The sequence below is a fragment of the Amblyomma americanum genome, chromosome 6, assembly GCF_052857255.1.
Source record: "Amblyomma americanum isolate KBUSLIRL-KWMA chromosome 6, ASM5285725v1, whole genome shotgun sequence".
Classification (NCBI taxonomy): Eukaryota; Metazoa; Arthropoda; class Arachnida; order Ixodida; family Ixodidae; genus Amblyomma; species Amblyomma americanum.
Genome location: NC_135502.1, coordinates 82,066,336 through 82,094,272, shown reverse-complemented (window position 1 = coordinate 82,094,272; position 27,937 = coordinate 82,066,336). Strand labels below are relative to the sequence as shown.

Here is a 27,937-nt window from a genome sequence, read left to right as displayed (position 1 = left end):
TATTTATTATGAGCTGGGTACAACAATCTCGATAGGCCATCATTACACCGTCTAAAATTGTGCTGCGTACATTTGCATTCTTCAATATGCAGAAGAGGACCCCGTGTGACAGCTTGTCGAAAGCTTTCGCCAAATCGAGTTGCAATAAGGCCACTTCGCCGTCCATGTCGTCGCAGCATTCTGACACATTTCTTGCTACGTGAGTGCTCGTGAAGATCGCTCGACCTTTGATGCCGCATGTTTGATACGGCCCAGCTAAGTGCTTGGTCACCGTTTGCACCCGCTTCGCGAGTACTTTCATAAAACCTTTGTAATCGGTGTTCGTAAGGCTGATAGGCCTGTATGAACCTACCGACAGCAGCTTAGCACGGTCATCCGTCTCAGGAATCAAAACGAGATGAGGAACTGTGAAGGACGGTGGCCCCTGCCTTATTTTATACGCCCCATTGATAACGCGATGTAACACATGCTAGTTGATGGGCGAAAACCTTGTAAGATGTGGCTCCCAAGCCATCTCATCCCGGGATCTTTCCTGTCGGCAATTCGCCGATAGCGGCCTCGATTTCGCGAACACTTATCTCTTCCTTAGGGCTGTCTCCTACGTCATCTGCTTTCTTTGGCATATAAGTCATGAATTTTGTGATGAAAGTTTCACTTACACGAGTAAAGTTGCTAAACAACTCGATATAATATTCCATGAACGCCTGCTGTATCTTTTCCTGCTCACCCGTCACCTCGTTCTTATAGCGGATCTGTTTGGTTTCATTTTTTGATGCATACCTTTTCTCGTCAGTAAGAGAGCGTTTATTCGGTGCTTCCCCGAGCCATAATCGTTCGCCTCGTGCACTAATCATAGCTGCCTTATATATTTCATTGTCTATCACCTCAAGTTCACTTTCGGTTTTTCTTATTGCGTCTGCCACTTTTTCAGGCTCCAAACTCACTGTGTTTAGCAAGTATTCTACTTGGCTTTTAATATCTTTTTCATTCATCTCATTTAGACTCTTGATGCTTGCTCTTTCAATCGCTGCCATTTCAACTTCATTTTTGAATTGTTCCCAGGCAGCCGAATAATTTTCTGACTCATCAGTTTTCCTCAACTGCTTCAACAAAAGGTTCATCATTGAGCAATTTAGCGTTTAACCTCCACAGGTGCCAGTTAAATCGTGGCTGCTTTTGCTTATTGCCAATGTTGAAACTCACAAGGCTGTGATCAGAGAATGAAACAGGTATAACGTTGTAACTATTGCAAAGAGGAATTAGAGCTATGGACACGTAAACTCTGTCAAGCCTTGCTTGGTTACCTTGTTGGGTGTGAGTTGACTGCGGCCGCCCGCCGCTTGTTATTGTGTGACCCACATCCTCCAAGTTAGAGTCAACCACCAAGGAGCTAAGTATCTCGGCGCTTCTATCACGTACGTATGCCACTTTAGAACGGTCCTCAGAAAAGCAAACGCAATTGAAGTCTCCCAGCAGAATAAGATGCCTTTCAGAGGGCAGATACTGATTAAGGTGTTCAAAGAAAATACATCTCTCATTGACATTTTTCGGGGTATAGACACACACTAGAGGCCACTTTTCTCCCGCCAACGAAGAATCCAAGACGATGAGGCCACAATTTTCAGACGCAGTAATCATTTACTGAATAATCCCCACAATTTTGCGCATCAATACAGCACAGCCAGCAGATTTTCCTACGGCATGGTATACACAGACATTATAAATCATTGTGAAAGGTGACACCATATGATCAGTCTGCTCTTGTTTTTCCACCGTTGTTTCTTGTACCGCAATTAGATCTAGCTCGTTTTCCATGCAAATTCGGCTAAGCTGGTATTGCCGCCGCCTTGCAGCCAAGCCCCTAACATTGTCGCTATGCATAGCGAAGAATTTAAGTTATTTGCCATTTTGAATCAAGCAGCATGATACCAATGATGTTGTTACAAACATGACTGACAGTTTTCTATCACTTCTAAGGTGAAAAATAACAACATGACATACCAAAAAGAAGTCCAGTAAAGTCTTCAACCGTACGTCGAATGTGTTGCTCGTAGTTTCAGTTGTTCCTTCCATTTCGAGTGAGTAGTAGCCCGGCGCCTTCGACGGCACCCAGTTTGTGTGCTAAGTTGGCGTCACCGCCGAACTTCTATCCGGCGGGATTTTCGGTTTCGGGTGTAGCGTCGGCCGGCGCACACCAGGCGTCTTTGGCGGGGGTTCATCGTTATTCGGCTCGCTTGGTTGATAATCGTGGGTAGCTAACCCGTCATGAGTTCTCCACCACCATACCACTTGTGCCTGTCTCGCTGGCGTTCATTGCCTCAGCTTTATTCGTAGCATTTCTTCCGTCGTGCGTGCTTAGAGAGCTTGCACCCTTATTCGTGTTCGTCGCAGTGTGCTCTAGTTTAGAAGTATTGGGAGACGGAGAATCACTGGCCTTGTGGTCACCTTCGGACTTCTGTTCTGGAGAGTTCGCGTCCTCGCCACTCTTCTTCTCTGTTCCTTTCGAAGATTCCTCTACTTCGGCTTCATCCATGAGCAGGTCGTTGACGACTAATTCCCTCGTAGTTTTCTGCGTGACGGAGGCATAAGTCCTCACGCATTGCTCTTCCCCGTGGCCGTATCGGTGTCATACTGCGCAGCATGACATTCGGCAGTCGCGTCGAATGTGGCCGGTATTGCGACAGCGCAAGCATAGCGGGGCCCTACCAGGCACCACAACAAGCGCCAGTTCACCTGCAACATGGATCTGATGGGGCAAGTTGTCCACTGTCACGCCCATCTTCAAATTTAAGGCCACCAAGCGTGTTGAGGACGCTTTGTCTTGCACACCTTGAGCACGCCAACGTTACCGCCAGACGTCCGTCACTCTGCCGTACGGCAAAAGCGCCGCCCGTATGTCATCGTCCAGTACGTTGTGAAGCATCCAGTGAAGCTTGATACGCAAAGCTTGGTTGTTAGTATCTATCACAACGCACCGTCTTTCCTTCACAATCGATTCCTTCAGAGCCAAAAGCTTATGCACGCCGCCTCCGTTTTTGAAGGTTACAGCTCATACATGATTTATCTGATACGACCCCAGGGCGATAACTTCAGAAAGTAAGCCTAGGCTAGCCAGTGTGTCACGGAAGTCTTCCACACGGTATGCCCTTTCACGCGCGTCGGCATGCAAAAAAAGAGTTCTGAAAACAACTCGCCCTGTAGGTAGCTGAGGCAAAAACACTTGATAATCCGGGTCATCAGAGCCAGAAATCATGTTACCGCGGCCCTGCTGGTCCGCTGAAGTCGCTCCTACGGAGCCCATGACACACACGTCTGTTCGCCTCGGCGTCCGGAAATGGAATCGCCACTGAGCCATAGCGGCGCTTCTTACAGCAGCTCCTTAGGAGCAGGCATTAGGGAAGCAATCGCGCCTCTCGGTGCGTCGTGAGTCAGGATTTCTATCTCATCGAATTAATTAGCACACTCATGTTTGCGTAACAAAAAAAAACGTGGCCAGACTCCAGCCGCCAGTGAGGATCGAACTCACGACCGCTGGTTTACAAGACCAGCGCTCTGCCACTGAGCTATAGCGGCGCTTCTTACAGCAACTCCTTCAGAGCAGGCATAGGGAAGCGCTCGCGCCTCTCGGTGCATCGTGACTATGGATTTCTATCTCATCGCATTAACTAGCACACCCATGTTTACCTAACAAAAAAAAAAGATCATACTTCAGCTGCCAGTGAGGATCTAACTCACGACTTCTGGTTTACAAGGCCAGCGCTCTGACTGTGATTTTTTTTATTGCCTGGCTTTCGCCCATAGCATTTATCCAAGAACACTCAACAAAAAACACGCAAAACGCTATGTACATACGACACTGTCGGGTTCAGCCAGCATGAGTCTGGCTTCGTCATATTAAAATTCACGTAGCATACAGAGCGGCTCTAGTCTTGAGAGCCACTCGGGAGGCTCCGCAGCGGCTTTCTGGATGACCAGGAAACAGTCCATTCTTTCCCGAAAATAAATTCGGGCAGGTCGTGCGTCTTTATCAGAATAATAGCATGCCATTCTGGAGCGCCATATACAGTGGAGGCCCAAGAGCATAAGATCAAATGATATCCCATTCTCATTATCCGTGCTAAATAACGAATTCCCTGCGCGTCAAGCGGTAGCTCCTTCTTTATTGTTCTTTGTAACACATCCCAAAAATAAACCCCTTATCAGCAATGCAAAAAACATGGTCTATTGTTTCGGGCTTTCTTTAAAGTTAAGAAGTTCGATCCCCACGGTAAAAAGAAATCCTTTCCTCCCAAAAACTTTTTAACTGGGAGTGTCCCGGTGTGTAATTTAAAAAAGAAGGTCTTTACTCCTGTTGGCACCTGCATTTTCGTTACCCTCTTTAAAACATCAGCTCCAGGACCTCCACTGTACAAGGCCCTGTACATAAGCTCTGGGAAAACAATATCACAAAGATCATGGTACAACTTCTTTCTTTTAGTTTTATACAAATAATCGCGAGAAAAACGCGCTGAAAGAAACCTAACACTTGCTACAATCTCTTTGTAGTAACCAAAAATTCCACCCGAGAGCTCTTCTGTGGTAACAACAAACTCGGGCAGCAATCGCCGCAGCCTCACCTGGCACACGGTGCGCAAGAAAGGGTCTGAGACGTGGCGAAAAAACAAAAAACGGTTCACCAGCTGCCTTAAAAAGAGGTGCCCTAGCCCCAACCCCCCGTCTTTTACCCGCCGGAACAGGTTCGTTCGGCTGCAACGTTCCCATTCGAAAGCCCATATAAAGACGGCAAAAATCCGGTGTAACTTCTGAATGTGCACCCGAGAGCAATGCAAAACCTGCATCACATACCAGAGCTTGCTAATAAAAAACAGGTTTCAGACTGTAGCTCTGGCGAAAATGGAGAGATTGGTGCCTTTCCATTTTCCAGCTCTGTCACGTGCTTCTTTCCTTTGCTGTTTCCAATACTCCTCGCTTTCGCGATAAGCATCGAGCGGAACGCCCAAATACTTGCCCGGTGTCGTCGACTACGGAACGTTGGCAAAATGGTCCGGGTGGGATGGCCACCATCCATGCCAGAGTCCGAGGCATTTGGACCAATTAACCCCGCTACCGGTGACTTCGCTGAACTCGCGTACACACCCGACAGCTTCGCTTATGCTCTCCTGATCAACCGTGAATACAGCAACGTCGTCAGCATACGCCAGCAGCTTAACTTCAGCAGCTTGCAACCTAAAGCCATTAATACTATTGTCTCCTAATATTTTCCTACACAGTGTTTCGATGTAAATACAAAATAAGAGAGGGCTGAGGGGGCAGCCCTGACGCACCGAACGCTGCACGCTTATGGGGGCACCCAGGCACTTGTTAACAATCAATCTTGTCGTGCAGTTTCGATACGCCAGGGCTAAATCCTCGCGGATAACTGAACCGACATTCACATGGTCTAAAACGGAAAACAAGATTTCATGAGAAACACAATCAGAAGCTTTTTCGAGATCAATCTGAAGCATGGCGAAACGCCAATGAGCTATAGCGGCGCTTCTTACAGCAGCTCCTTCAGATCAGACATTAGGGAAGCGCTCGCGCCTCTCGGTGCATATTGAATATGGATTTCTATCTCATCGCATTAATTAGCCCACTCATGTTTACCTAACAAAATAAAAAAAGTGGTCAGGCTTCAGCCGCCAGTGAGGATTGAACTCACGACCGCTGGTTTACAAGACCAGCGCTCTGCCACTGAGCTATAGCGGCGCTTCTTACAGCAGCTCCTTCAGATCAGACATTAGGGAAGCGCTCGCGCCTCTCGGTGCATATTGAATATGGATTTCTATCTCATCGCATTAATTAGCCCACTCATGTTTACCTAACAAAATAAAAAAAGTGGTCAGGCTTCAGCCGCCAGTGAGGATTGAACTCACGACCGCTGGTTTACAAGACCAGCGCTCTGCCACTGAGCTATAGCGGCGCTTCTTACAGCAGCTCCTTCAGATCAGACATTAGGGAAGCGCTCGCGCCTCTCGGTGCATATTGAATATGGATTTCTATCTCATCGCATTAATTAGCCCACTCATGTTTACCTAACAAAATAAAAAAAGTGGTCAGGCTTCAGCCGCCAGTGAGGATTGAACTCACGACCGCTGGTTTACAAGACCAGCGCTCTGCCACTGAGCTATAGCGGCGCTTCTTACAGCAGCTCCTTCAGATCAGACATTAGGGAAGCGCTCGCGCCTCTCGGTGCATATTGAATATGGATTTCTATCTCATCGCATTAATTAGCCCACTCATGTTTACCTAACAAAATAAAAAAAGTGGTCAGGCTTCAGCCGCCAGTGAGGATTGAACTCACGACCGCTGGTTTACAAGACCAGCGCTCTGCCACTGAGCTATAGCGGCGCTTCTTACAGCAGCTCCTTCAGATCAGACATTAGGGAAGCGCTCGCGCCTCTCGGTGCATATTGAATATGGATTTCTATCTCATCGCATTAATTAGCCCACTCATGTTTACCTAACAAAATAAAAAAAGTGGTCAGGCTTCAGCCGCCAGTGAGGATTGAACTCACGACCGCTGGTTTACAAGACCAGCGCTCTGCCACTGAGCTATAGCGGCGCTTCTTACAGCAGCTCCTTCAGATGAGACATTAGGGAAGCGCTCGCGCCTCTCGGTGCATATTGAATATGGATTTCTATCTCATCGCATTAATTAGCCCACTCATGTTTACCTAACAAAATAAAAAAAGTGGTCAGGCTTCAGCCGCCAGTGAGGATTGAACTCACGACCGCTGGTTTACAAGACCAGCGCTCTGCCACTGAGCTATAGCGGCGCTTCTTACAGCAGCTCCTTCAGATCAGACATTAGGGAAGCGCTCGCGCCTCTCGGTGCATATTGAATATGGATTTCTATCTCATCGCATTAATTAGCACACTCATGTTTACCTAACAAAATAAAAAAAGTGGTCAGGCTTCAGCCGCCAGTGAGGATTGAACTCACGACCGCTGGTTTACAAGACCAGCGCTCTGCCACTGAGCTATAGCGGCGCTTCTTACAGCAGCTCCTTCAGATCAGACATTAGGGAAGCGCTCGCGCCTCTCGGTGCATATTGAATATGGATTTCTATCTCATCGCATTAATTGGCACACTCATGTTTACCTAACAAAATAAAAAAAGTGGTCAGGCTTCAGCCGCCAGTGAGGATTGAACTCACGACCGCTGGTTTACAAGACCAGCGCTCTGCCACTGAGCTATAGCGGCGCTTCTTACAGCAGCTCCTTCAGATAAGACATTAGGGAAGCGCTCGCGCCTCTCGGTGCATATTGAATATGGATTTCTATCTCATCGCATTAATTAGCACACTCATGTTTACCTAACAAAATAAAAAAAGTTTTCAGGCTTCAGCCGCCAGTGAGGATTGAACTCACGACCGCTGGTTTACAAGACCAGCGCTCTGCCACTGAGCTATAGCGGCGCTTCTTACAGCAGCTCCTTCAGATAAGACATTTGGGAAGCGCTCGCGCCTCTCGGTGCATATTGAATATGGATTTCTATCTCATCGCATTAATTAGCACACTCATGTTTACCTAACAAAATAAAAAAGTGGTCAGGCTTCAGCCGCCAGTGAGGATTGAACTCACGACCGCTGGTTTACAAGACCAGCGCTCTGCCACTGAGCTATAGCGGCGCTTCTTACAGCAGCTCCTTCAGATCAGACATTAGGGAAGCGCTCGCGCCTCTCGGTGCATATTGAATATGGATTTCTATCTCATCGCATTAATTAGCACACTCATGTTTACCTAACAAAATAAAAAAAGTTTTCAGGCTTCAGCCGCCAGTGAGGATTGAACTCACGACCGCTGGTTTACAAGACCAGCGCTCTGCCACTGAGCTATAGCGGCGCTTCTTACAGCAGCTCCTTCAGATCAGACATTAGGGAAGCGCTCGCGCCTCTCGGTGCATATTGAATATGGATTTCTATCTCATCGCATTAATTAGCACACTCATGTTTACCTAACAAAATAAAAAAAGTTTTCAGGCTTCAGCCGCCAGTGAGGATTGAACTCACGACCGCTGGTTTACAAGACCAGCGCTCTGCCACTGAGCTATAGCGGCGCTTCTTACAGCAGCTCCTTCAGATAAGACATTTGGGAAGCGCTCGCGCCTCTCGGTGCATATTGAATATGGATTTCTATCTCATCGCATTAATTAGCACACTCATGTTTACCTAACAAAATAAAAAAGTGGTCAGGCTTCAGCCGCCAGTGAGGATTGAACTCACGACCGCTGGTTTACAAGACCAGCGCTCTGCCACTGAGCTATAGCGGCGCTTCTTACAGCAGCTCCTTCAGATCAGACATTAGGGAAGCGCTCGCGCCTCTCGGTGCATATTGAATATGGATTTCTATCTCATCGCATTAATTAGCACACTCATGTTTACCTAACAAAATAAAAAAAGTTTTCAGGCTTCAGCCGCCAGTGAGGATTGAACTCACGACCGCTGGTTTACAAGACCAGCGCTCTGCCACTGAGCTATAGCGGCGCTTCTTACAGCAGCTCCTTCAGATCAGACATTAGGGAAGCGCTCGCGCCTCTCGGTGCATATTGAATATGGATTTCTATCTCATCGCATTAATTAGCACACTCATGTTTACCTAACAAAATAAAAAAAGTTTTCAGGCTTCAGCCGCCAGTGAGGATTGAACTCACGACCGCTGGTTTACAAGACCAGCGCTCTGCCACTGAGCTATAGCGGCGCTTCTTACAGCAGCTCCTTCAGATAAGACATTTGGGAAGCGCTCGCGCCTCTCGGTGCATATTGAATATGGATTTCTATCTCATCGCATTAATTAGCACACTCATGTTTACCTAACAAAATAAAAAAAGTTTTCAGGCTTCAGCCGCCAGTGAGGATTGAACTCACGACCGCTGGTTTACAAGACCAGCGCTCTGCCACTGAGCTATAGCGGCGCTTCTTACAGCAGCTCCTTCAGATAAGACATTTGGGAAGCGCTCGCGCCTCTCGGTGCATATTGAATATGGATTTCTATCTCATCGCATTAATTAGCACACTCATGTTTACCTAACAAAATAAAAAAGTGGTCAGGCTTCAGCCGCCAGTGAGGATTGAACTCACGACCGCTGGTTTACAAGACCAGCGCTCTGCCACTGAGCTATAGCGGCGCTTCTTACAGCAGCTCCTTCAGATAAGACATTTGGGAAGCGCTCGCGCCTCTCGGTGCATATTGAATATGGATTTCTATCTCATCGCATTAATTAGCACACTCATGTTTACCTAACAAAATAAAAAAGTGGTCAGTCTTCAGCCGCCAGTGAGGATTGAACTCACGACCGCTGGTTTACGAGACCAGCGCTCTGCAACTGAGCTATAGCGGCGCTTTTTTTTTTCTTTATTACCGGTAAACAATACATAAAAATCTCTAGCCACACTTTGGCCGAGACAATGGGTTAAAACTTTTTCATGTTAATCAGTTCATCCATAACTGCCACCCAGTCCGGCGGCTGGGGTTGACTGCGGAGAACATCTCTCAGGAAAACTGCACTTTCTATAAAGTTTTCTCTCACTGGTCGCACATTTGCGTCGGCGTGCCTGGCCGCCATTCTCGTTTTCCAGATGCTGGGGAGGCCCAGTAGCATAAACATGTCGTAAGGAACCTCCTCACTTTCTATAGGTAGAAACCGGATGCCATAAGGAGTTACAGGTAGTTCTTTCTTCAATGTTCTTTGCAAGATGTCCCAGTGGAAAACCGGGTCCCAGCAGTCGATAAACACATGTTCGATGGTCTCGGGTTTTTTGCAGAGTATGCAGTCGGTGGTCCAAGGCACAAAAATGCCTTTATCGTTTAGCCATGTTTTCACCGGAAGGGTACCGGTATGAAGTTTAAAGAAAAAGGATTTCACAGTCGGTCTTACCGGCATCTTCTTAACTCGCTTTAACACATCTTTGCCTGGGCCTCCGCAGCAAAAGGAACGGTATAAGGGAGCAGGTATAAATATATCTAGCAAATCTTTGTACAGTTTTTTCCTGGGTACAGCACATAGATACTGTGTAGAAAAGTGAGCGCTCAAAGTGCGAAAGGCTGCCACAACTTCACGCAAAAAACCTGTTACAGCACGATTCGTGGCTGGGTAACTGGACACAACAAATTCCGGCAACACGTTGCCTAAGCGCACCTGCAACATTGTGCGCAACAAGGGATCGGTTTGATCACGTAGAAACAAAAATCTTGAGACAACTTGCTTCAGAAACAAATTAGAAAGACCAAGGCCGCCCCTTTTTACCGGAAGGAACAGATTAACTCGACTTGTTCGCTCCCAATTTGAGCTCCAAATAAAGACAGCAAACACTCTATGCAGCTTCTGCAGGTTTGCTCGGGTAATGAGCACGAACTGCAATATATACCAAATTCTGGCTATTAAAAATACATTGCACACACTTGCGCGCGCGAAAACAGAAAGGTCACGTCCTTTCCAGCCATCCGCTTTTCTCCTTGCACTCTGCGTTATCTCACCCCACAACTCCGTACTGCTTTTATAGTGCTCCAAGGGTACCCCCAAGTACTTCGCAGGGGCGGTCGTCCATTTCATGTTAGCAAACACGGCAGGTGTGCTGTCCCAATCACCGTGCCAAAAACCTATGCACTTATCCCAGTTAATTTCGGACCCAGTCTTTTTGCAATATTCCCCCGCGACTTTCACAACTTCTTTACCGCTTTCTTGATCCGCGCAAAAAACAGCAATATCATCAGCGTAAGCAAGCACTTTTACTTGCGCCGACAGAAGAGTGAAACCGCAGATCCCATCATTGTGCAACAGTGATAACAGAAAAGGCTCAAGGTAGATCGCAAAGAGCAAAGGCGAGAGCGGGCAACCCTGCCTGACCGAGGAACACACAGGTACAGGTTCAGTCAGCTGTTTGTTCACTATAATTCGGGTAACACAGTTGTCGTACGCCATCTGTACACCTTGTATTATCACAGAGCCGACGTTGCCATATTCTAGAATGGCGAAAAGAATGTCATGCGACACTCGATCGAAGGCCTTTGCAAGGTCACGCTGTATCATGGCAACTCGGCCCCCGAAGGCATCGCAGCATTCAAGAACAGTTCTAGCAATGTGCACATTTGTTCCAATGGTGCGACCTTTAATACCGCACGTTTGGTGGGGCCCTACAAGGTCCTTTATGACCTTTTGCAGTCTGTTGGCAAGAATCTTCATAAACACTTTATAGTCAACGTTGGTTAGGCTTATTGGCCGATAAGCCCCAACGGACAGAAGTTTAGCCTGGTCCTCACTCTTGGGTATTAAAACCACGTGTGCTGTTTTAAATGATGGTGGCATTTTCTTTGTCTCATAAATTTCGGTGAAGACGCAGTGGAGAGCTTGGGTGAGTTCGGCTTTGAACTTCTTATAAAATTCACTACCTAAGCCGTCAGGACCGGGAGATTTTCCGGCACTCAGCTCTTCGATTGCTCTTCCCACTTCGCTTACGCTGATTGGTACCTCCAGCCCTTGTTTTATATCGTCTCCTAGTTTTGGCATACGGGACAAGAACGTGTTTGCAAACCCCTCTTCTTCAAGCCGTCGCCGCCCAAGCAATTCCCGATACTGCTCAACAAACGCCAACTGAATCACTTTGCTATCATTCGTTACCTCGTTTCTGTACCTGATTTGTCTTACTTCGTTCTGAGTCGCGTACTTCTTTTCGTCACTAAGCGAGCGTTTAGTAGGTACTTGGTCAAGCCAGAGGCGTTCAGCACGGGCCCGTATCATGGCAGCTGTATACTTGTCTTTTTCGATAATCTCAAGTTTACTTTTTGTATCTCTTATTTCTTTCTTATATCTTCCCGGCTGGGAACTTTCCAGGCTTACGAGCAAGTCAAGTTGGCAATGTAGTTCTTTTTCTTTAACACGTTTATCGTGGCATATGATGCTTGCCCTTTCAATCGCGTTTATTTTCACTTGTTCTTTGAAATCTTCCCACCTAATTACCCAGTTCCCAGGCTCTGCTGATAGCAATGCTTTAATGCATTCATTAACTTTAATGTCAAAGCGTTCATCCTCGAGTAATTGTGCGTTAAACTTCCAGAGGTCCCACGAGAAACGAGATTTCTTGTCTTTGTTCCCCAGGGTAAACGTAACTAAGCTGTGGTCGGTAAAAGACATGTGTTTTACCTCGTAGCTATTGCACAAAGGAATCAGATCAAGCGACACATACGCTCTGTCAAGTCTCGCGTGACTTTCACCTTGGAAGTGAGTAAAATGCGGCGCTACCGAAAGAACTTCAGCAACATCATCTAAACCATTTTCTTGCACAATCGAATTCAACAATTCCGCACCTTTGTCACGAAGGAGTCTTTTTGTAATTCTATCCTCTGCTTTACAAACGCAGTTAAAGTCGCCCAAAAGCACAATTAACCGCTCACAGCACACATATTGTTCAACGCGCTCAAAAAATTCCTTGCGCTCATTCTCCCTGTTAGGAGCATACACGCATATGACTCTCCATAGCAAATTGCAATAAAAAAAATCCACTACAACCAAACGGCCAGTTTGACACACAGTTAAATTCTGCTCGACAATCCCGAGAGAATTCCTAATAAATACAGCACAACCGACCGATGTGCCAGAAGAATGGCACACACAAACATTGTAGCGTGCCGTAAAAGGCTGCACCATAAGGTCCGCCTGTTCCTGTCTTTCGACTTTCGTCTCCTGTACGGCTATTATGTCTAGGTCATTATCAACGAACAGCCGGCTTAGCTGGTACTGACGCTTCTTGGAAGCCAGTCCCCTGACATTAATTGTTGCAATGCGCAACGCTCTAAGAGGTGTAGAAGCCATCTAGTTTAGGTACAGGAGCCATATGGTGCATACCTCGGGACACAAGGCGACGGTGCGGGTGACTTGCCTAGTCTGAGGTGCTCGATGGGTGCGGTGCCGGTAATCCAAAGTCTCTTGCACAAGTGCCTCTTGCGTATGGACTGGAAAATCAGCCCATGCAGTCCGTTACCGAAAAAGGCCATCTCACTCCCACAGAAACCACTCACAGGGCACTCACTCCAACTAAGGCGGCGGCTTAGCCGCCGCTCGTTGATCGGCCTGTACATTCGGCCGCGGTTTCAACGTCGGTCGCCTGACACCAACAGTCTTCTGCGGCGGCTCGTCGCCTTCGCTCACTTTGGGCTCTCCATTCGCACTGTGCTCATGCGGTCGCTTCCCTGCTTGGTTGCTGGTTGATGCATGTGACACTTCCATGCTGTCACCATGCTGGGGAACGACGGGAGCTGACGCCCCACCGCTCAAGACTTCGTCCGTTGGCGCCTTGACTTCTGCAGGCTGCGCTACCTGTTGCTGCCGCTTACTGGTGGGCTCCTCTACGTTTGTGGATATTTCCGTAGGGGGCACAGCAGGGGCCTTCTCCACGCTGTCCCCTGCCTCTGCTGCAGCGTCTTCCGCGTCAGCCTCGTCCATGACAAGTTCGGACGAAATGTCAGTGTTGACTGGGACGGCAGCACTCGCGTACGTGCGTACGCAGCTGCTTTCTTCGTGCCCGTAGCGACGACAGGCGCCGCATCGTGGAACCTTGCCCTCACGGCGAATGTGCCCAGTACCGTGGCAGCGCAGACACAGCGGAGCTCTGCCCGGTACAACCACGAGAGCCAGCTCACCGCCAACCCTGACTTCGTGAGGGAGGTCTTCCAGCTTCACGCCAGGGTTCATTTTCAATGAAACCAAGCGTGTCGTCGACCCCTTGCTGGCGACACCCTGGACGCGCCACCGCTCCTTGGAGACTTCGCTCACCTTGCCGTACGGAGCAAAGGCTACCCTCACGTCTTCGTCGGGCACGTTGTGCAGCAGCCAGTGCAGCTTGACGCGGACGTCCTGGTTTGCCGGGTCGATGACGAGACAGCGGCGATCCTTGACTTTCAGGTCTCCGGCAGAAAGAATTTTCGTCACCGCCTCAGCACTCGCGAAAGTAACAGCCCATACATGGCTCATGCGATACGCCCCCAAGGCGAAAACCTCGGGGAGCAGCATCAGCTGAGCCAGCGCATCCCTGAAATCTTCGACCCGATAAGGACGGGCCCGCACGTCAGCGTGCAAAAAAACTGTGTTCAACACAACACGTCCTGTAGGAAGGGTAGGCAGAATCACCTGATACTCTTCATCCGAGGCAAAAGCCCTGTTTCCGCGGCCAGACATGACCGCTGTAGCTGCTCCAACGGAGCCCGTCATCGCACGTCCATCACGCTCGGTGGCCGGAAGTCCCTGAGCTATAGCGGCGCTTCTTACAGCAGCTCCTTCAGATGAGACATTAGGGAAGCGCTCGCGCCTCTCGGTGCATATTGAATATGGATTTCCATCTTATCGCATTAATTAGCACACTCATGTTTACCTAACAAAATAAAAAAAGTGGTCAGGCTTCAGCCGCCAGTGAGGATTGAACTCACGACCGGTGGTTTACAGGACCAGCGCTCTGCAACTGAGCTATAGCGGCGCTTCTTACAGCAGCTCCTTCAGATGAGACATTAGGGAAGCGCTCGCGCCTCTCGGTGCATATTGAATATGGATTTCTATCTCATCGCATTAATTAGCACACTCATGTTTACCTAACAAAATAAAAAAAGTGGTCAGGCTTCAGCCGCCAGTGAGGATTGAACTCACGACCGCTGGTTTACGAGACCAGCGCTCTGCCACTGAGCTATAGCGGCGCTTCTTACAGCAGCTCCTTCAGATAATACATTTGGGAAGCGCTCGCGCCTCTCGGTGCGTATTGAATATGGATTTCTATCTCATCGCATTAATTAGCACACTCATGTTTACCTAACAAAATAAAAAAGTGGTCAGGCTTCAGCCGCCAGTGAGGATTGAACTCACGACCGGTGGTTTACAGGACCAGCGCTCTGCAACTGAGCTATAGCGGCGCTTCTTACAGCAGCTCCTTCAGATGAGACATTAGGGAAGCGCTCGCGCCTCTCGGTGCATATTGAATATGGATTTCTATCTCATCGCATTAATTAGCACACTCATGTTTACCTAACAAAATAAAAAAAGTGGTCAGGCTTCAGCCGCCAGTGAGGATTGAACTCACGAATGCTGGTTTACGAGACCAGCGCTCTGCCACTGAGCTATAGCGGCGCTTCTTACAGCAGCTCCTTCAGATAATACATTTGGGAAGCGCTCGCGCCTCTCGGTGCGTATTGAATATGGATTTCTATCTCATCGCATTAATTAGCACACTCATGTTTACCTAACAAAATAAAAAAAGTGGTCAGGCTTCAGCCGCCAGTGAGGATTGAACTCACGACCGGTGGTTTACAGGACCAGCGCTCTGCAACTCTATAGCGGCGCTTCTTACAGCAGCTCCTTCAGATAAGGTATTTGGGAAGCGCTCGCGCCTCTCGGTGCATATTGAATATGGATTTCTATCTCATCGCATTATTTAGCACACTCATGTTTACCTAACAAAATAAAAAAAGTGGTCAGGCTTCAGCCGCCAGTGAGGATTGAACTCACGACCGCTGGTTTACAAGACCAGCGCTCTGCAACTGAGCTATAGCGGCGCTTCTTACAGCAGCTCCTTCAGATAAGATATTTGGGAAGCGCTCGCGCCTCTCGGTGCCTATTGAATATGGATTTCTATCTCATCGCATTAATTAGCACACTCATGTTTACCTAACAAAATAAAAAAAGTGGTCAGGCTTCAGCCGCCAGTGAGGATTGAACTCACGACCGCTGGTTTACAAGACCAGCGCTCTGCCACTGAGCTATAGCGGCGCTTCTTACAGCAGCTCCTTCAGATAAGACATTTGGGAAGCGCTCGCGCCTCTCGGTGCATATTGAATATGGATTTCTATCTCATCGCATTAATTAGCACACTAATGTTTACCTAACAAAATAAAAAAAGTGGTCAGGCTTCAGCCGCCAGTGAGGATTGAACTCACGACCGCTGGTTTACAAGACCAGCGCTCTGTCACTGAGCTATAGCGGCGCTTCTTACAGCAGCTCCTTCAAATAAGACATTTGGGAAGCGCTCGCGCCTCTCGGTGCATATTGAATATGGATTTCTATCTCATCGCATTAATTAGCACACTCATGTTTACCTAACAAAATAAAAAAAGTGGTCAGGCTTCAGCCGCCAGTGAGGATTGAACTCACGACCGCTGGTTTACAAGACCAGCGCTCTGCCACTGAGCTATAGCGGCGCTTCTTACAGCAGCTCCTTCAGATAAGACATTAGGGAAGCGCTCGCGCCTCTCGGTGCATATTGAATATAGATTTCTATCTCATCGCATTAATTAGCACACTCATGTTTACCTAACAAAATAAAAAAAGTTTTCAGGCTTCAGCCGCCAGTGAGGATTGAACTCACGACCGCTGGTTTACAAGACCAGCGCTCTGCCACTGAGCTATAGCGGCGCTTCTTACAGCAGCTCCTTCAGATAAGACATTTGGGAAGCGCTCGCGCCTCTCGGTGCATATTGAATATGGATTTCTATCTCATCGCATTAATTAGCACACTCATGTTTACCTAACAAAATAAAAAAAGTGGTCAGGCTTCAGCCGCCAGTGAGGATTGAACTCACGACCGCTGGTTTACAAGACCAGCGCTCTGCCACTGAGCTATAGCGGCGCTTCTTACAGCAGCTCCTTCAGATAAGACATTTGGGAAGCGCTCGCGCCTCTCGGTGCATATTGAATATGGATTTCTAACTCATCGCATTAATTAGCACACTCATGTTTACCTAACAAAATAAAAAAAGTGGTCAGGCTTCAGCCGCCAGTGAGGATTGAACTCACGACCGCTGGTTTACAAGACCGGCGCTCTGCAACTGAGCTATAGCGGCGCTTCTTACAGCAGCTCCTTCAGATAAGATATTTGGGAAGCGCTCGCGCCTCTCGGTGCATATTGAATATGGATTTCTATCTCATCGCATTAATTAGCACACTCATGTTTACCTAACAAAATAAAAAAAGTGGTCAGGCTTCAGCCGCCAGTGAGGATTGAACTCACGACCGCTGGTTTACAAGACCAGCGCTCTGCCACTGAGCTATAGCGGCGCTTCTTACAGCAGCTCCTTCAGATAAGACATTTGGGAAGCGCTCGCGCCTCTCGGTGCATATTGAATATGGATTTCTATCTCATCGCATTATTTAGCACACTCATGTTTACCTAACAAAATAAAAAAAGTGGTCAGGCTTCAGCCGCCAGTGAGGATTGTACTCACGACCGCTGGTTTACAAGACCAGCGCTCTGCAACTGAGCTATAGCGGCGCTTCTTACAGCAGCTCCTTCAGATAAGATATTTGGGAAGCGCTCGCGCCTCTCGGTGCATATTGAATATGGATTTCTATCTCATCGCATTAATTAGCACACTCATGTTTACCTAACAAAATAAAAAAAGTGGTCAGGCTTCAGCCGCCAGTGAGGATTGAACTCACGACCGCTGGTTTACAAGACCAGCGCTCTGCCACTGAGCTATAGCGGCGCTTCTTACAGCAGCTCCTTCAGATGAGACATTAGGGAAGCGCTCGCGCCTCTCGGTGCATATTGAATATGGATTTCTATCTCATCGCATTAATTAGCACACTCATGTTTACCTAACAAAATAAAAAAAGTGGTCAGGCTTCAGCCGCCAGTGAGGATTGAACTCACGACCGCTGGTTTACAAGACCAGCGCTCTGCCACTGAGCTATAGCGGCGCTTCTTACAGCAGCTCCTTCAGATAAGACATTTGGGAAGCGCTCGCGCCTCTCGGTGCATATTGAATATGGATTTCTATCTCATCGCATTAATTAGCACACTCATGTTTACCTAACAAAATAAAAAAAGTGGTCAGGCTTCAGCCGCCAGTGAGGATTGAACTCACGACCGCTGGTTTACAAGACCAGCGCTCTGCCACTGAGCTATAGCGGCGCTTCTTACAGCAGCTCCTTCAGATAAGATATTTGGGAAGCGCTCGCGCCTCTCGGTGCATATTGAATATGGATTTCTATCTCATCGCATTATTTAGCACACTCATGTTTACCTAACAAAATAAAAAAAGTGGTCAGGCTTCAGCCGCCAGTGAGGATTGAACTCACGACCGCTGGTTTACAAGACCAGCGCTCTGCAACTGAGCTATAGCGGCGCTTCTTACAGCAGCTCCTTCAGATAAGATATTTGGGAAGCGCTCGCGCCTCTCGGTGCATATTGAATATGGATTTCTATCTCATCGCATTAATTAGCACACTCATGTTTACCTAACAAAATAAAAAAAGTGGTCAGGCTTCAGCCGCCAGTGAGGATTGAACTCACGACCGCTGGTTTACAAGACCAGCGCTCTGCCACTGAGCTATAGCGGCGCTTCTTACAGCAGCTCCTTCAGATAAGACATTTGGGAAGCGCTCGCGCCTCTCGGTGCATATTGAATATGGATTTCTATCTCATCGCATTAATTAGCACACTCATGTTTACCTAACAAAATAAAAAAAGTGGTCAGGCTTCAGCCGCCAGTGAGGATTGAACTCACGACCGCTGGTTTACAAGACCAGCGCTCTGCCACTGAGCTATAGCGGCGCTTCTTACAGCAGCTCCTTCAGATAAGACATTAGGGAAGCGCTCGCGCCTCTCGGTGCATATTGAATATGGATTTCTATCTCATCGCATTAATGAGCACACTCATGTTTACCTAACAAAATAAAAAAAGTTTTCAGGCTTCAGCCGCCAGTGAGGATTGAACTCACGACCGCTGGTTTACAAGACCAGCGCTCTGCCACTGAGCTATAGCGGCGCTTCTTACAGCAGCTCCTTCAGATAAGACATTTGGGAAGCGCTCGCGCCTCTCGGTGCATATTGAATATGGATTTCTATCTCATCGCATTAATTAGCACACTCATGTTTACCTAACAAAATAAAAAAAGTGGTCAGGCTTCAGCCGCCAGTGAGGATTGAACTCACGACCGCTGGTTTACAAGACCAGCGCTCTGCCACTGAGCTATAGCGGCGCTTCTTAACAGCAGCTCCTTCAGATAAGACATTTGGGAAGCGCTCGCGCCTCTCGGTGCATATTGAATATGGATTTCTATTTCATCGCATTAATTAGCACACTCATGTTTACCTAACAAAATAAAAAAAGTGGTCAGGCTTCAGCCGCCAGTGAGGATTGAACTCACGACCGCTGGTTTACAAGACCAGCGCCCTGCCACTGAGCTATAGCGGCGCTTCTTACAGCAGCTCCTTCAGATAAGACATTTGGGAAGCGCTCGCGCCTCTCGGTGCATATTGAATATGGATTTCTATCTCATCGCATTAATTAGCACACTCATGTTTACCTAACAAAATAAAAAAAGTGGTCAGGCTTCAGCCGCCAGTGAGGATTGAACTCACGACCGCTGGTTTACAAGACCAGCGCTCTGCCACTGAGCTATAGCGGCGCTTCTTACAGCAGCTCCTTCAGATAAGACATTAGGGAAGCGCTCGCGCCTCTCGGTGCATATTGAATATAGATTTCTATCTCATCGCATTAATTAGCACACTCATGTTTACCTAACAAAATAAAAAAAGTTTTCAGGCTTCAGCCGCCAGTGAGGATTGAACTCACGACCGCTGGTTTACAAGACCAGCGCTCTGCCACTGAGCTATAGCGGCGCTTCTTTTTTTTTTTTTTTCTTTATTGCCGGTATTTTGACCCACATGAAAAGAAAGCATATTCATACATAAGCACTAAAACACAATCAACATCTTTGTTAAAATAACGGCCGCTCAGCTTGTGCGGTCACGCTCATGCTAAAATTCCTTCATCGCCAATAATAACTCAACACGTGACAGCCACTCTGGACTACATTCCAGCATCTTTTTCTCCTGAACAAAGTTGCTTATGCTTTCTTTGAAATATTGACGTGCCGGTCTTGCATCGAGATCGGCGTGCCTTACTGCCATTCTGCATTTCCAAATACTGTGTAGGGCTATTAGCATGACCAAATCAAATGGGGTACCGTCATCACTTTCAATTGGCAAGTAGCGAATTCCGTACCCATCAAGCGGAAATTCTTTTTTGATTGTGCGCTGAAGCACATCCCAAAGGAACACAGCATCCCAGCATTCAAGGAACACATGCTCAATTGTCTCCTCCTTTCTGCATATTATACAGTGAGTACCCCAGGGAACAAAAAAACCTTTTTCAGCCATCCACGGTTTGACAGTCAGAGTTCCAGTGTGTAATTTGAAAAAGAAAGTCTTAACACCAGACGGGACTAACATTGCCTTAACACTCTTTAGTACCTTGTTACCTATACCTTCCCTGTAAAGGGACCGATATAAAGGCACGGGGAGAACCACACTACAGAGGTCTTTATACAATTTTTTTCGGTTGACTTCACTCAGGTATTGCAGTGAAAACCGCGCCATCAAAAACCTACATGAAACCACAACTTCGCGTAGAAAACCATGCACTCCACCGGGCATACTGCCAGCAGAGACAACCATATTAGGCAAGTGCTTCCCCAGGCGAAGTTGACAGACAGTGTGTAGAAACGGGTGCTTAACGTCCCGAAGAAATAAATACCGATTGACAACCTGTCTCAAAAACAAATGTGACAAACTGAGTCCTCCATTTCGAACTCGTAGAAATAAATTGGTGCGGCTTGATCTTTCCCAGGAAGATGCCCACACGAACACTGCAAACACCCGATGAAATTTTTGGATATGAACCCTGGAGCAATGCAAGACTTGAAGGACATACCAAAGTTTGCTCACTAAAAATATGTTGCAAATTGTGGCTCTCGAGAACATTGACCAATTCCATCCATTCCATTTATTCACTCTTTCCCTCATTTTATCCACTTCACTCCTCCAGTAGGCTTCGCTGTCTTTGTAACACTCAAGAGGAACTCCCAAGTATTTAACAGGAGTCGTAGTAAAACTCATGTTGGCAAAAGTGTCTGGGGCCTCCGGCCAATCCCCGTGCCAGAATCCCAGGCACTTACACCAGTTTACCGCGCTGCCACTGGCCGCACAAAAACTTTTAACACACTTAACAGCCTGTGTTACACTGTCGTAATCATTACAAAACATGGCTATATCATCCGCATAAGCCAACAGTCGGACTTCTAACTGATGTAGTTTAAAACCGCGCATACAATCGCTCTGTATCACGCTCAAACAAAATGACTCTATATACAAACAAAACAACAGTGGCGAAAGAGGGCAACCCTGGCGCACCGAGCGTTTGACTGGAATGCGTGAACCCACAACCTTGTTGACAATTAGACTTGTCGTGCAATCCTGGTACGCCATGGCGACCCCGCCTCGAATAATTCTACCCACATTCACATGATCTAGAATGCACAGAAGAATTTCATGAGGCACCCTATCGAAAGCTTTCTCCAGATCAATTTGGATCATTGCCACTTGTGTGCCCATTGCGTCGCAGCACTCAAGGATACTACGCGCTAAATGTATATTTGAGAAAATAGATCGGCCTTTAATACCGCACGTTTGATGCGGCCCCACCAGGTCAGTAATGACTGTCTGCAATCGCTTAGCCAAAATTTTCATCATTATCTTATAGTCTCCATTTGTGAGGCAAATTGGACGGTAAGAAGTTACTCTGCGCAAAACAGAGGGGTCTTCTGATTTCGGTATAAGAACAGTGTGGGAGGATGTGAAGGAAGGCGGCAGTACATTGAGATCGAATGCCTCATTATAGACAGCAGCTAAAACTGGTGAAATTGTTCTGTTTAGACGTTTATAAAAGGCTGAGGTCAGACCATCCGGGCCCGGAGACTTCCCCGGCTGCAAGCTTTCAATAGCGTTTTTCACCTCCTCTACTGAGATAGCTGCCTCCAATAATTCCTTCGTACTGTCGTCTAGGCTGGGCATCAACAAAAGGAAGTCCTTCTTGAAACGATCAATGTCAACTGAGCAGTTGGCAAATAACCCACTGTAGTGCTCGAAGAAAGCGCGCTCAATATCTTCTGCTGTGTCACTAACTTTTCCACCAACTTCAATTTCCACTATCTGATTGCGCCGCGCGTGCCACTTTTCTGCGCCCAACGCTCTTTTTGATGGAACTTCCCCCGCTATCAGCTTTTCAGCTCTCGCTCGCACCAGAGCACCGTGGTATCTTTCGATGTCGAACTGTTCTATTTTATGCTTTAGTGCGCGAATATCGTCCATGAACATGCCGGGTCTACTACACTCTTCACTGATCAATTTTTCCAAGTTTCTGCGCATCGTTTTTTCCTCTGCCCCCTTTTGTCTGCGTATAGCGCTCGCCCGCTCCAATGCTTTCATTTTAACTGTCTGCTTGAAGTTCTCCCATTTTTCTCTGTACGTCGTATTACCCATATGTTTCATTGCATCAACTTGCGTCGTCACGTCTGCCATAAAAATTTCATCATCCAGTAATTTTGAATTCAATTTCCATAACTGCCACTCGAAGCTTCTTTTCCTTTCTTTCGTGCTTGCTACTAGAAAACTGACTAAGCAGTGATCAGTAAATGAAACAGCGCTCACTCGGTACTCCTTGCAAAAGGGTACCAAATCAAGGCTTACGTAAGCTCTATCCAAACGTGCGTGGCTCGAAGCCTGAAAATGGGTGTACTGCGTATTTCTTCCACCACCAAGGCATTCAGCCACATCCGCCAAACTACTGTTCCCTATTATTTCATTTAGGGCAGTCGTGCTTGCATCCTTGTACGGTCGGGTGCTAGTTTTGTCCCGGGATGAAAGAACGCAGTTGAAATCACCAATAAGAATGACCAACCTATTACACTGGGTATACTGTTTTAGCTGTTCAAAAAACCTGCACCTTTCCCCGGCAACAGTCGGCGCATACAAACAGATTACACGCCACTCCAAGGACGATAACAAGAAATCACATACAATAAACCGTCCTGACGTGCATGACGTAACGGCTTCTATTTTAGCTCCTAGACTATGTCGGACCAACAATGCGCAGCCTGAAGAATATCCCACGGAATGGCTCACAATAGCACAGTATCGCGCTACGAATTGCTGCACCATGCCCCCGGTTTCCACGTCGCCCTCGACTTTCGTCTCCTGCACTGCTAGAATGTCAAGGTCAAAGTCGCTTAACAGGCGGTACAGTTGACTCTGCTTCCTCCTTGAGGCAGGCCCTCGGACATTTAATGTTGCCACGCGAAAGGACTTATCCATAGTCATCATAGCAAGGCGGGAAAGAAAACCGGGGGCATGGCGCTTACCTCACAACTGCGGTTTGATCCGGAGTGTGCTAGCACAGGGCGGTCCTCACGGCGGCATAGGCGGCGTTTCCGCCGTCTTGCGCGCCGCCGAAGTGTTCGGCAGCGGTCGAAATGAAGGTCGCCGTCCAACAGTCGTCTTGGCTGGCGGCTCGTCTGCAGCAACGACACTAAGCTCCTTCCCATTTTCGCCTGCGTCGTGAGGTCGCTTTGCAGCGGCACTAATACTGTCGCTGTCCATCACGGTGACTGGTGCCGGCTCGGTGGGTGGTTTCTCGCCTCCTCCGGGAGAGGGGTGGCCCGTAGTGCTTGCCTCATCCTTCTCGTTCCCGCCTTCTGCGTCGTCATGTCGCCGGTTGTCTGCGGGTTTATCTCCGCCGTCAATTAGTTGTTCCCCTTGAATGTTCAACGATGCACCTTGCGTAACCAGGTTACGGCTCGTCCTTGCTGTTTCCTCTGAGTCTTCCTCGTCCATCAGGTGGTCCGATATGTCGTTTGCCTGCACTGGTCCGGCTACGCTGGCGTACGTCTTTGCGCAATCAGCATCGACGTGGCCGAAACGACGACAACGACTACAGCGCGGCACTTTGCAGTCGCGACGAATGTGCCCGGTGCTCTTGCAGCGCAGACACAGAGGAGCGCGGCCCGGCACAACAACAAGAGTTAGCTCTCCGGCTATCTTGAGCTGATGCGGAATATCATCTATTTTGACGTCAGCATGCAATTTTAGTCCAACTGTACGAGTCGTCGACCCTTTTTCAGTGACACCGAGCGCCCGCCACTTCTCCCGGGTCACTTCCATCACCTTCCCGTAGGGCGACAGTGCCACGCGAACGTCTTCGTCGGTAACGCCATGCAGCAACCAGTGCAGCTTTACGCGAACCTCTCGGTTATTCGGATCAATGAGCAAACATGGGCGATCCTTTACCTTCACGTCGACGGCCAAAAGCAGCTTCTGAGCAGCATCAGCAGTTGTCATTGTCACAGCCCACACGTGGTTCATTTGATACGCCCCCAACGCCACAACGTCGGGAAGCGCACCAAGGTTGGCCAAAGTGTCCCGGTAGTCTTCAACACGATAGGGCCGGGCTCTTGGATCGCCGTGCATGAAAACGGTGTTGGCGACGATGCGTCCGGATGGCAGATTGCGCAGAATAACCTGGTAATCATCGGCAGTAGCCGCAAAAAACCTGTTACCGCGGCCCGACTGGGCCGCTGAAACCGCTCCGACGGAGCTCATGATAACGCGTCCGTCACGCTCGGTGGCCGGAAGTCGAATGTCATAGCGGCGCTTCTTACAGCAGCTCCTTCAGATAAGACATTTGGGAAGCGCTCGCGCCTCTCGGTGCATATTGAATATGGATTTCTATCTCATCGCATTAATTAGCACACTCATGTTTACCTAACAAAATAAAAAAAGTGGTCAGGCTTCAGCCGCCAGTGAGGATTGAACTCACGACCGCTGGTTTACAAGACCAGCGCTCTGCCACTGAGCTATAGCGGCGCTTCTTACAGCAGCTCCTTCAGATAAGACATTTGGGAAGCGCTCGCGCCTCTCGGTGCATATTGAATATGGATTTCTAACTCATCGCATTAATTAGCACACTCATGTTTACCTAACAAAATAAAAAAAGTGGTCAGGCTTCAGCCGCCAGTGAGGATTGAACTCACGACCGCTGGTTTACAAGACCAGCGCTCTGCAACTGAGCTATAGCGGCGCTTCTTACAGCAGCTCCTTCAGATAAGATATTTGGGAAGCGCTCGCGCCTCTCGGTGCATATTGAATATGGATTTCTATCTCATCGCATTAATTAGCACACTCATGTTTACCTAACAAAATAAAAAAAAGTGGTCAGGCTTCAGCCGCCAGTGAGGATTGAACTCACGACCGCTGGTTTACAAGACCAGCGCTCTGCCACTGAGCTATAGCGGCGCTTCTTACAGCAGCTCCTTCAGATAAGACATTTGGGAAGCGCTCGCGCCTCTCGGTGCATATTGAATATGGATTTCTATCTCATCGCATTATTTAGCACACTCATGTTTACCTAACAAAATAAAAAAAGTGGTCAGGCTTCAGCCGCCAGTGAGGATTGAACTCACGACCGCTGGTTTACAAGACCAGCGCTCTGCAACTGAGCTATAGCGGCGCTTCTTACAGCAGCTCCTTCAGATAAGATATTTGGGAAGCGCTCGCGCCTCTCGGTGCATATTGAATATGGATTTCTATCTCATCGCATTAATTAGCACACTCATGTTTACCTAACAAAATAAAAAAAGTGGTCAGGCTTCAGCCGCCAGTGAGGATTGAACTCACGACCGCTGGTTTACAAGACCAGCGCTCTGCCACTGAGCTATAGCGGCGCTTCTTACAGCAGCTCCTTCAGATGAGACATTAGGGAAGCGCTCGCGCCTCTCGGTGCATATTGAATATGGATTTCTATCTCATCGCATTAATTAGCACACTCATGTTTACCTAACAAAATAAAAAAAGTGGTCAGGCTTCAGCCGCCAGTGAGGATTGAACTCACGACCGCTGGTTTACAAGACCAGCGCTCTGCCACTGAGCTATAGCGGCGCTTCTTACAGCAGCTCCTTCAGATAAGACATTTGGGAAGCGCTCGCGCCTCTCGGTGCATATTGAATATGGATTTCTATCTCATCGCATTAATTAGCACACTCATGTTTACCTAACAAAATAAAAAAAGTGGTCAGGCTTCAGCCGCCAGTGAGGATTGAACTCACGACCGCTGGTTTACAAGACCAGCGCTCTGCCACTGAGCTATAGCGGCGCTTCTTACAGCAGCTCCTTCAGATAAGATATTTGGGAAGCGCTCGCGCCTCTCGGTGCATATTGAATATGGATTTCTATCTCATCGCATTAATTAGCACACTCATGTTTACCTAACAAAATAAAAAAAGTGGTCAGGCTTCAGCCGCCAGTGAGGATTGAACTCACGACCGCTGGTTTACAAGACCAGAGCTCTGCCACTGAGCTATAGCGGCGCTTCTTACAGCAGCTCCTTCAGATAAGACATTTGGGAAGCGCTCGCGCCTCTCGGTGCATATTGAATATGGATTTCTATCTCATCGCATTAATTAGCACACTCATGTTTACCTAACAAAATAAAAAAAGTGGTCAGGCTTCAGCCGCCAGTGAGGATTGAACTCACGACCGCTGGTTTACAAGACCAGCGCTCTGCCACTGAGCTATAGCGGCGCTTCTTACAGCAGCTCCTTCAGATAAGACATTAGGGAAGCGCTCGCGCCTCTCGGTGCATATTGAATATGGATTTCTATCTCATCGCATTAATTAGCACACTCATGTTTACCTAACAAAATAAAAAAAGTGGTCAGGCTTCAGCCGCCAGTGAGGATTGAACTCACGACCGCTGGTTTACAAGACCAGCGCTCTGCCACTGAGCTATAGCGGCGCTTCTTACAGCAGCTCCTTCAGATAAGACATTTGGGAAGCGCTCGCGCCTCTCGGTGCATATTGAATATGGATTTCTATCTCATCGCATTAATGAGCACACTCATGTTTACCTAACAAAATAAAAAAAGTTTTCAGGCTTCAGCCGCCAGTGAGGATTGAACTCACGACCGCTGGTTTACAAGACCAGCACTCTGCCACTGAGCTATAGCGGCGCTTCTTACAGCAGCTCCTTCAGATAAGACATTTGGGAAGCGCTCGCGCCTCTCGGTGCATATTGAATATGGATTTCTATCTCATCGCATTAATTAGCACACTCATGTTTACCTAACAAAATAAAAAAAGTGGTCAGGCTTCAGCCGCCAGTGAGGATTGAACTCACGACCGCTGGTTTACAAGACCAGCGCTCTGCCACTGAGCTATAGCGGCGCTTCTTACAGCAGCTCCTTCAGATAAGACATTTGGGAAGCGCTCGAGCCTCTCGGTGCATATTGAATATGGATTTCTATTTCATCGCATTAATTAGCACACTCATGTTTACCTAACAAAATAAAAAAAAGTGGTCAGGCTTCAGCCGCCAGTGAGGATTGAACTCACGACCGCTGGTTTACAAGACCAGCGCCCTGCCACTGAGCTATAGCGGCGCTTCTTACAGCAGCTCCTTCAGATAAGACATTTGGGAAGCGCTCGCGCCTCTCGGTGCATATTGAATATGGATTTCTAACTCATCGCATTAATTAGCACACTCATGTTTACCTAACAAAATAAAAAAAGTGGTCAGGCTTCAGCCGCCAGTGAGGATTGAACTCACGACCGCTGGTTTACAAGACCAGCGCTCTGCCACTGAGCTATAGCGGCGCTTTTTACAGCAGCTCCTTCAGATAAGATATTTGGGAAGCGCTCGCGCCTCTCGGTGCATATTGAATATGGATTTCTATCTCATCGCATTATTTAGCACACTCATGTTTACCTAACAAAATAAAAAAAGTGGTCAGGCTTCAGCCGCCAGTGAGGATTGAACTCACGACCGCTGGTTTACAAGACCAGCGCTCTGCAACTGAGCTATAGCGGCGCTTCTTACAGCAGCTCCTTCAGATAAGATATTTGGGAAGCGCTCGCGCCTCTCGGTGCATATTGAATATGGATTTCTATCTCATCGCATTAATTAGCACACTCATGTTTACCTAACAAAATAAAAAAAGTGGTCAGGCTTCAGCCGCCAGTGAGGATTGAACTCACGACCGCTGGTTTACAAGACCAGCGCTCTGCCACTGAGCTATAGCGGCGCTTCT

General features: G+C 47.9%; 2 protein-coding genes and 57 non-coding genes across 59 annotated transcripts in view; 1 reads left to right on the top strand and 58 right to left on the bottom strand.

The window, feature by feature from the left end:
• The window catches only part of LOC144093794 (angiotensin-converting enzyme-like), a 144,930-nt gene that overhangs the window by 71,790 nt on the left and 45,203 nt on the right, over positions 1-27,937 (top strand). The window lies entirely within an intron of this gene.
• TRNAT-UGU (transfer RNA threonine (anticodon UGU)) lies at positions 3,502-3,573 on the bottom strand. The gene has a single exon. It is a non-coding gene; the product is annotated as a tRNA-Thr (tRNA).
• Positions 5,677-5,748, bottom strand: TRNAT-UGU (transfer RNA threonine (anticodon UGU)). Its single transcript has one exon. It is a non-coding gene; the product is annotated as a tRNA-Thr (tRNA).
• TRNAT-UGU (transfer RNA threonine (anticodon UGU)) lies at positions 5,891-5,962 on the bottom strand. Its single transcript has one exon. It is a non-coding gene; the product is annotated as a tRNA-Thr (tRNA).
• TRNAT-UGU (transfer RNA threonine (anticodon UGU)) lies at positions 6,105-6,176 on the bottom strand. Its single transcript has one exon. It is a non-coding gene; the product is annotated as a tRNA-Thr (tRNA).
• TRNAT-UGU (transfer RNA threonine (anticodon UGU)) lies at positions 6,319-6,390 on the bottom strand. The gene has a single exon. It is a non-coding gene; the product is annotated as a tRNA-Thr (tRNA).
• Positions 6,533-6,604, bottom strand: TRNAT-UGU (transfer RNA threonine (anticodon UGU)). Its single transcript has one exon. It is a non-coding gene; the product is annotated as a tRNA-Thr (tRNA).
• Positions 6,747-6,818, bottom strand: TRNAT-UGU (transfer RNA threonine (anticodon UGU)). The gene has a single exon. It is a non-coding gene; the product is annotated as a tRNA-Thr (tRNA).
• On the bottom strand, positions 6,961-7,032 carry TRNAT-UGU (transfer RNA threonine (anticodon UGU)). Its single transcript has one exon. It is a non-coding gene; the product is annotated as a tRNA-Thr (tRNA).
• Positions 7,175-7,246, bottom strand: TRNAT-UGU (transfer RNA threonine (anticodon UGU)). The gene has a single exon. It is a non-coding gene; the product is annotated as a tRNA-Thr (tRNA).
• Positions 7,389-7,460, bottom strand: TRNAT-UGU (transfer RNA threonine (anticodon UGU)). Its single transcript has one exon. It is a non-coding gene; the product is annotated as a tRNA-Thr (tRNA).
• Positions 7,602-7,673, bottom strand: TRNAT-UGU (transfer RNA threonine (anticodon UGU)). The gene has a single exon. It is a non-coding gene; the product is annotated as a tRNA-Thr (tRNA).
• On the bottom strand, positions 7,816-7,887 carry TRNAT-UGU (transfer RNA threonine (anticodon UGU)). The gene has a single exon. It is a non-coding gene; the product is annotated as a tRNA-Thr (tRNA).
• TRNAT-UGU (transfer RNA threonine (anticodon UGU)) lies at positions 8,030-8,101 on the bottom strand. Its single transcript has one exon. It is a non-coding gene; the product is annotated as a tRNA-Thr (tRNA).
• On the bottom strand, positions 8,243-8,314 carry TRNAT-UGU (transfer RNA threonine (anticodon UGU)). The gene has a single exon. It is a non-coding gene; the product is annotated as a tRNA-Thr (tRNA).
• TRNAT-UGU (transfer RNA threonine (anticodon UGU)) lies at positions 8,457-8,528 on the bottom strand. Its single transcript has one exon. It is a non-coding gene; the product is annotated as a tRNA-Thr (tRNA).
• On the bottom strand, positions 8,671-8,742 carry TRNAT-UGU (transfer RNA threonine (anticodon UGU)). The gene has a single exon. It is a non-coding gene; the product is annotated as a tRNA-Thr (tRNA).
• TRNAT-UGU (transfer RNA threonine (anticodon UGU)) lies at positions 8,885-8,956 on the bottom strand. The gene has a single exon. It is a non-coding gene; the product is annotated as a tRNA-Thr (tRNA).
• TRNAT-UGU (transfer RNA threonine (anticodon UGU)) lies at positions 9,098-9,169 on the bottom strand. The gene has a single exon. It is a non-coding gene; the product is annotated as a tRNA-Thr (tRNA).
• On the bottom strand, positions 9,311-9,382 carry TRNAT-CGU (transfer RNA threonine (anticodon CGU)). The gene has a single exon. It is a non-coding gene; the product is annotated as a tRNA-Thr (tRNA).
• On the bottom strand, positions 14,650-14,721 carry TRNAT-CGU (transfer RNA threonine (anticodon CGU)). The gene has a single exon. It is a non-coding gene; the product is annotated as a tRNA-Thr (tRNA).
• TRNAT-CGU (transfer RNA threonine (anticodon CGU)) lies at positions 15,077-15,148 on the bottom strand. Its single transcript has one exon. It is a non-coding gene; the product is annotated as a tRNA-Thr (tRNA).
• On the bottom strand, positions 15,502-15,573 carry TRNAT-UGU (transfer RNA threonine (anticodon UGU)). Its single transcript has one exon. It is a non-coding gene; the product is annotated as a tRNA-Thr (tRNA).
• Positions 15,716-15,787, bottom strand: TRNAT-UGU (transfer RNA threonine (anticodon UGU)). The gene has a single exon. It is a non-coding gene; the product is annotated as a tRNA-Thr (tRNA).
• On the bottom strand, positions 15,930-16,001 carry TRNAT-UGU (transfer RNA threonine (anticodon UGU)). Its single transcript has one exon. It is a non-coding gene; the product is annotated as a tRNA-Thr (tRNA).
• TRNAT-UGU (transfer RNA threonine (anticodon UGU)) lies at positions 16,144-16,215 on the bottom strand. The gene has a single exon. It is a non-coding gene; the product is annotated as a tRNA-Thr (tRNA).
• TRNAT-UGU (transfer RNA threonine (anticodon UGU)) lies at positions 16,358-16,429 on the bottom strand. The gene has a single exon. It is a non-coding gene; the product is annotated as a tRNA-Thr (tRNA).
• TRNAT-UGU (transfer RNA threonine (anticodon UGU)) lies at positions 16,572-16,643 on the bottom strand. Its single transcript has one exon. It is a non-coding gene; the product is annotated as a tRNA-Thr (tRNA).
• TRNAT-UGU (transfer RNA threonine (anticodon UGU)) lies at positions 16,786-16,857 on the bottom strand. Its single transcript has one exon. It is a non-coding gene; the product is annotated as a tRNA-Thr (tRNA).
• Positions 17,000-17,071, bottom strand: TRNAT-UGU (transfer RNA threonine (anticodon UGU)). Its single transcript has one exon. It is a non-coding gene; the product is annotated as a tRNA-Thr (tRNA).
• Positions 17,214-17,285, bottom strand: TRNAT-UGU (transfer RNA threonine (anticodon UGU)). The gene has a single exon. It is a non-coding gene; the product is annotated as a tRNA-Thr (tRNA).
• TRNAT-UGU (transfer RNA threonine (anticodon UGU)) lies at positions 17,428-17,499 on the bottom strand. Its single transcript has one exon. It is a non-coding gene; the product is annotated as a tRNA-Thr (tRNA).
• Positions 17,642-17,713, bottom strand: TRNAT-UGU (transfer RNA threonine (anticodon UGU)). Its single transcript has one exon. It is a non-coding gene; the product is annotated as a tRNA-Thr (tRNA).
• Positions 17,856-17,927, bottom strand: TRNAT-UGU (transfer RNA threonine (anticodon UGU)). The gene has a single exon. It is a non-coding gene; the product is annotated as a tRNA-Thr (tRNA).
• TRNAT-UGU (transfer RNA threonine (anticodon UGU)) lies at positions 18,070-18,141 on the bottom strand. Its single transcript has one exon. It is a non-coding gene; the product is annotated as a tRNA-Thr (tRNA).
• TRNAT-UGU (transfer RNA threonine (anticodon UGU)) lies at positions 18,284-18,355 on the bottom strand. The gene has a single exon. It is a non-coding gene; the product is annotated as a tRNA-Thr (tRNA).
• TRNAT-UGU (transfer RNA threonine (anticodon UGU)) lies at positions 18,498-18,569 on the bottom strand. Its single transcript has one exon. It is a non-coding gene; the product is annotated as a tRNA-Thr (tRNA).
• Positions 18,712-18,783, bottom strand: TRNAT-UGU (transfer RNA threonine (anticodon UGU)). The gene has a single exon. It is a non-coding gene; the product is annotated as a tRNA-Thr (tRNA).
• Positions 18,926-18,997, bottom strand: TRNAT-UGU (transfer RNA threonine (anticodon UGU)). The gene has a single exon. It is a non-coding gene; the product is annotated as a tRNA-Thr (tRNA).
• On the bottom strand, positions 19,141-19,212 carry TRNAT-UGU (transfer RNA threonine (anticodon UGU)). Its single transcript has one exon. It is a non-coding gene; the product is annotated as a tRNA-Thr (tRNA).
• Positions 19,355-19,426, bottom strand: TRNAT-UGU (transfer RNA threonine (anticodon UGU)). The gene has a single exon. It is a non-coding gene; the product is annotated as a tRNA-Thr (tRNA).
• On the bottom strand, positions 19,569-19,640 carry TRNAT-UGU (transfer RNA threonine (anticodon UGU)). The gene has a single exon. It is a non-coding gene; the product is annotated as a tRNA-Thr (tRNA).
• LOC144094809 (uncharacterized) lies at positions 23,193-24,455 on the bottom strand. The gene has a single exon (XM_077628701.1). It carries the CDS (start codon positions 24,453-24,455, stop codon positions 23,265-23,267), a length of 1,191 nt encoding a protein of 396 aa, XP_077484827.1. The 3' UTR covers positions 23,193-23,264.
• On the bottom strand, positions 24,648-24,719 carry TRNAT-UGU (transfer RNA threonine (anticodon UGU)). The gene has a single exon. It is a non-coding gene; the product is annotated as a tRNA-Thr (tRNA).
• TRNAT-UGU (transfer RNA threonine (anticodon UGU)) lies at positions 24,862-24,933 on the bottom strand. The gene has a single exon. It is a non-coding gene; the product is annotated as a tRNA-Thr (tRNA).
• TRNAT-UGU (transfer RNA threonine (anticodon UGU)) lies at positions 25,077-25,148 on the bottom strand. The gene has a single exon. It is a non-coding gene; the product is annotated as a tRNA-Thr (tRNA).
• Positions 25,291-25,362, bottom strand: TRNAT-UGU (transfer RNA threonine (anticodon UGU)). Its single transcript has one exon. It is a non-coding gene; the product is annotated as a tRNA-Thr (tRNA).
• Positions 25,505-25,576, bottom strand: TRNAT-UGU (transfer RNA threonine (anticodon UGU)). The gene has a single exon. It is a non-coding gene; the product is annotated as a tRNA-Thr (tRNA).
• On the bottom strand, positions 25,719-25,790 carry TRNAT-UGU (transfer RNA threonine (anticodon UGU)). Its single transcript has one exon. It is a non-coding gene; the product is annotated as a tRNA-Thr (tRNA).
• On the bottom strand, positions 25,933-26,004 carry TRNAT-UGU (transfer RNA threonine (anticodon UGU)). The gene has a single exon. It is a non-coding gene; the product is annotated as a tRNA-Thr (tRNA).
• TRNAT-UGU (transfer RNA threonine (anticodon UGU)) lies at positions 26,147-26,218 on the bottom strand. The gene has a single exon. It is a non-coding gene; the product is annotated as a tRNA-Thr (tRNA).
• On the bottom strand, positions 26,361-26,432 carry TRNAT-UGU (transfer RNA threonine (anticodon UGU)). The gene has a single exon. It is a non-coding gene; the product is annotated as a tRNA-Thr (tRNA).
• On the bottom strand, positions 26,575-26,646 carry TRNAT-UGU (transfer RNA threonine (anticodon UGU)). The gene has a single exon. It is a non-coding gene; the product is annotated as a tRNA-Thr (tRNA).
• TRNAT-UGU (transfer RNA threonine (anticodon UGU)) lies at positions 26,789-26,860 on the bottom strand. The gene has a single exon. It is a non-coding gene; the product is annotated as a tRNA-Thr (tRNA).
• On the bottom strand, positions 27,003-27,074 carry TRNAT-UGU (transfer RNA threonine (anticodon UGU)). Its single transcript has one exon. It is a non-coding gene; the product is annotated as a tRNA-Thr (tRNA).
• TRNAT-UGU (transfer RNA threonine (anticodon UGU)) lies at positions 27,218-27,289 on the bottom strand. Its single transcript has one exon. It is a non-coding gene; the product is annotated as a tRNA-Thr (tRNA).
• On the bottom strand, positions 27,432-27,503 carry TRNAT-UGU (transfer RNA threonine (anticodon UGU)). Its single transcript has one exon. It is a non-coding gene; the product is annotated as a tRNA-Thr (tRNA).
• TRNAT-UGU (transfer RNA threonine (anticodon UGU)) lies at positions 27,646-27,717 on the bottom strand. The gene has a single exon. It is a non-coding gene; the product is annotated as a tRNA-Thr (tRNA).
• Positions 27,860-27,931, bottom strand: TRNAT-UGU (transfer RNA threonine (anticodon UGU)). The gene has a single exon. It is a non-coding gene; the product is annotated as a tRNA-Thr (tRNA).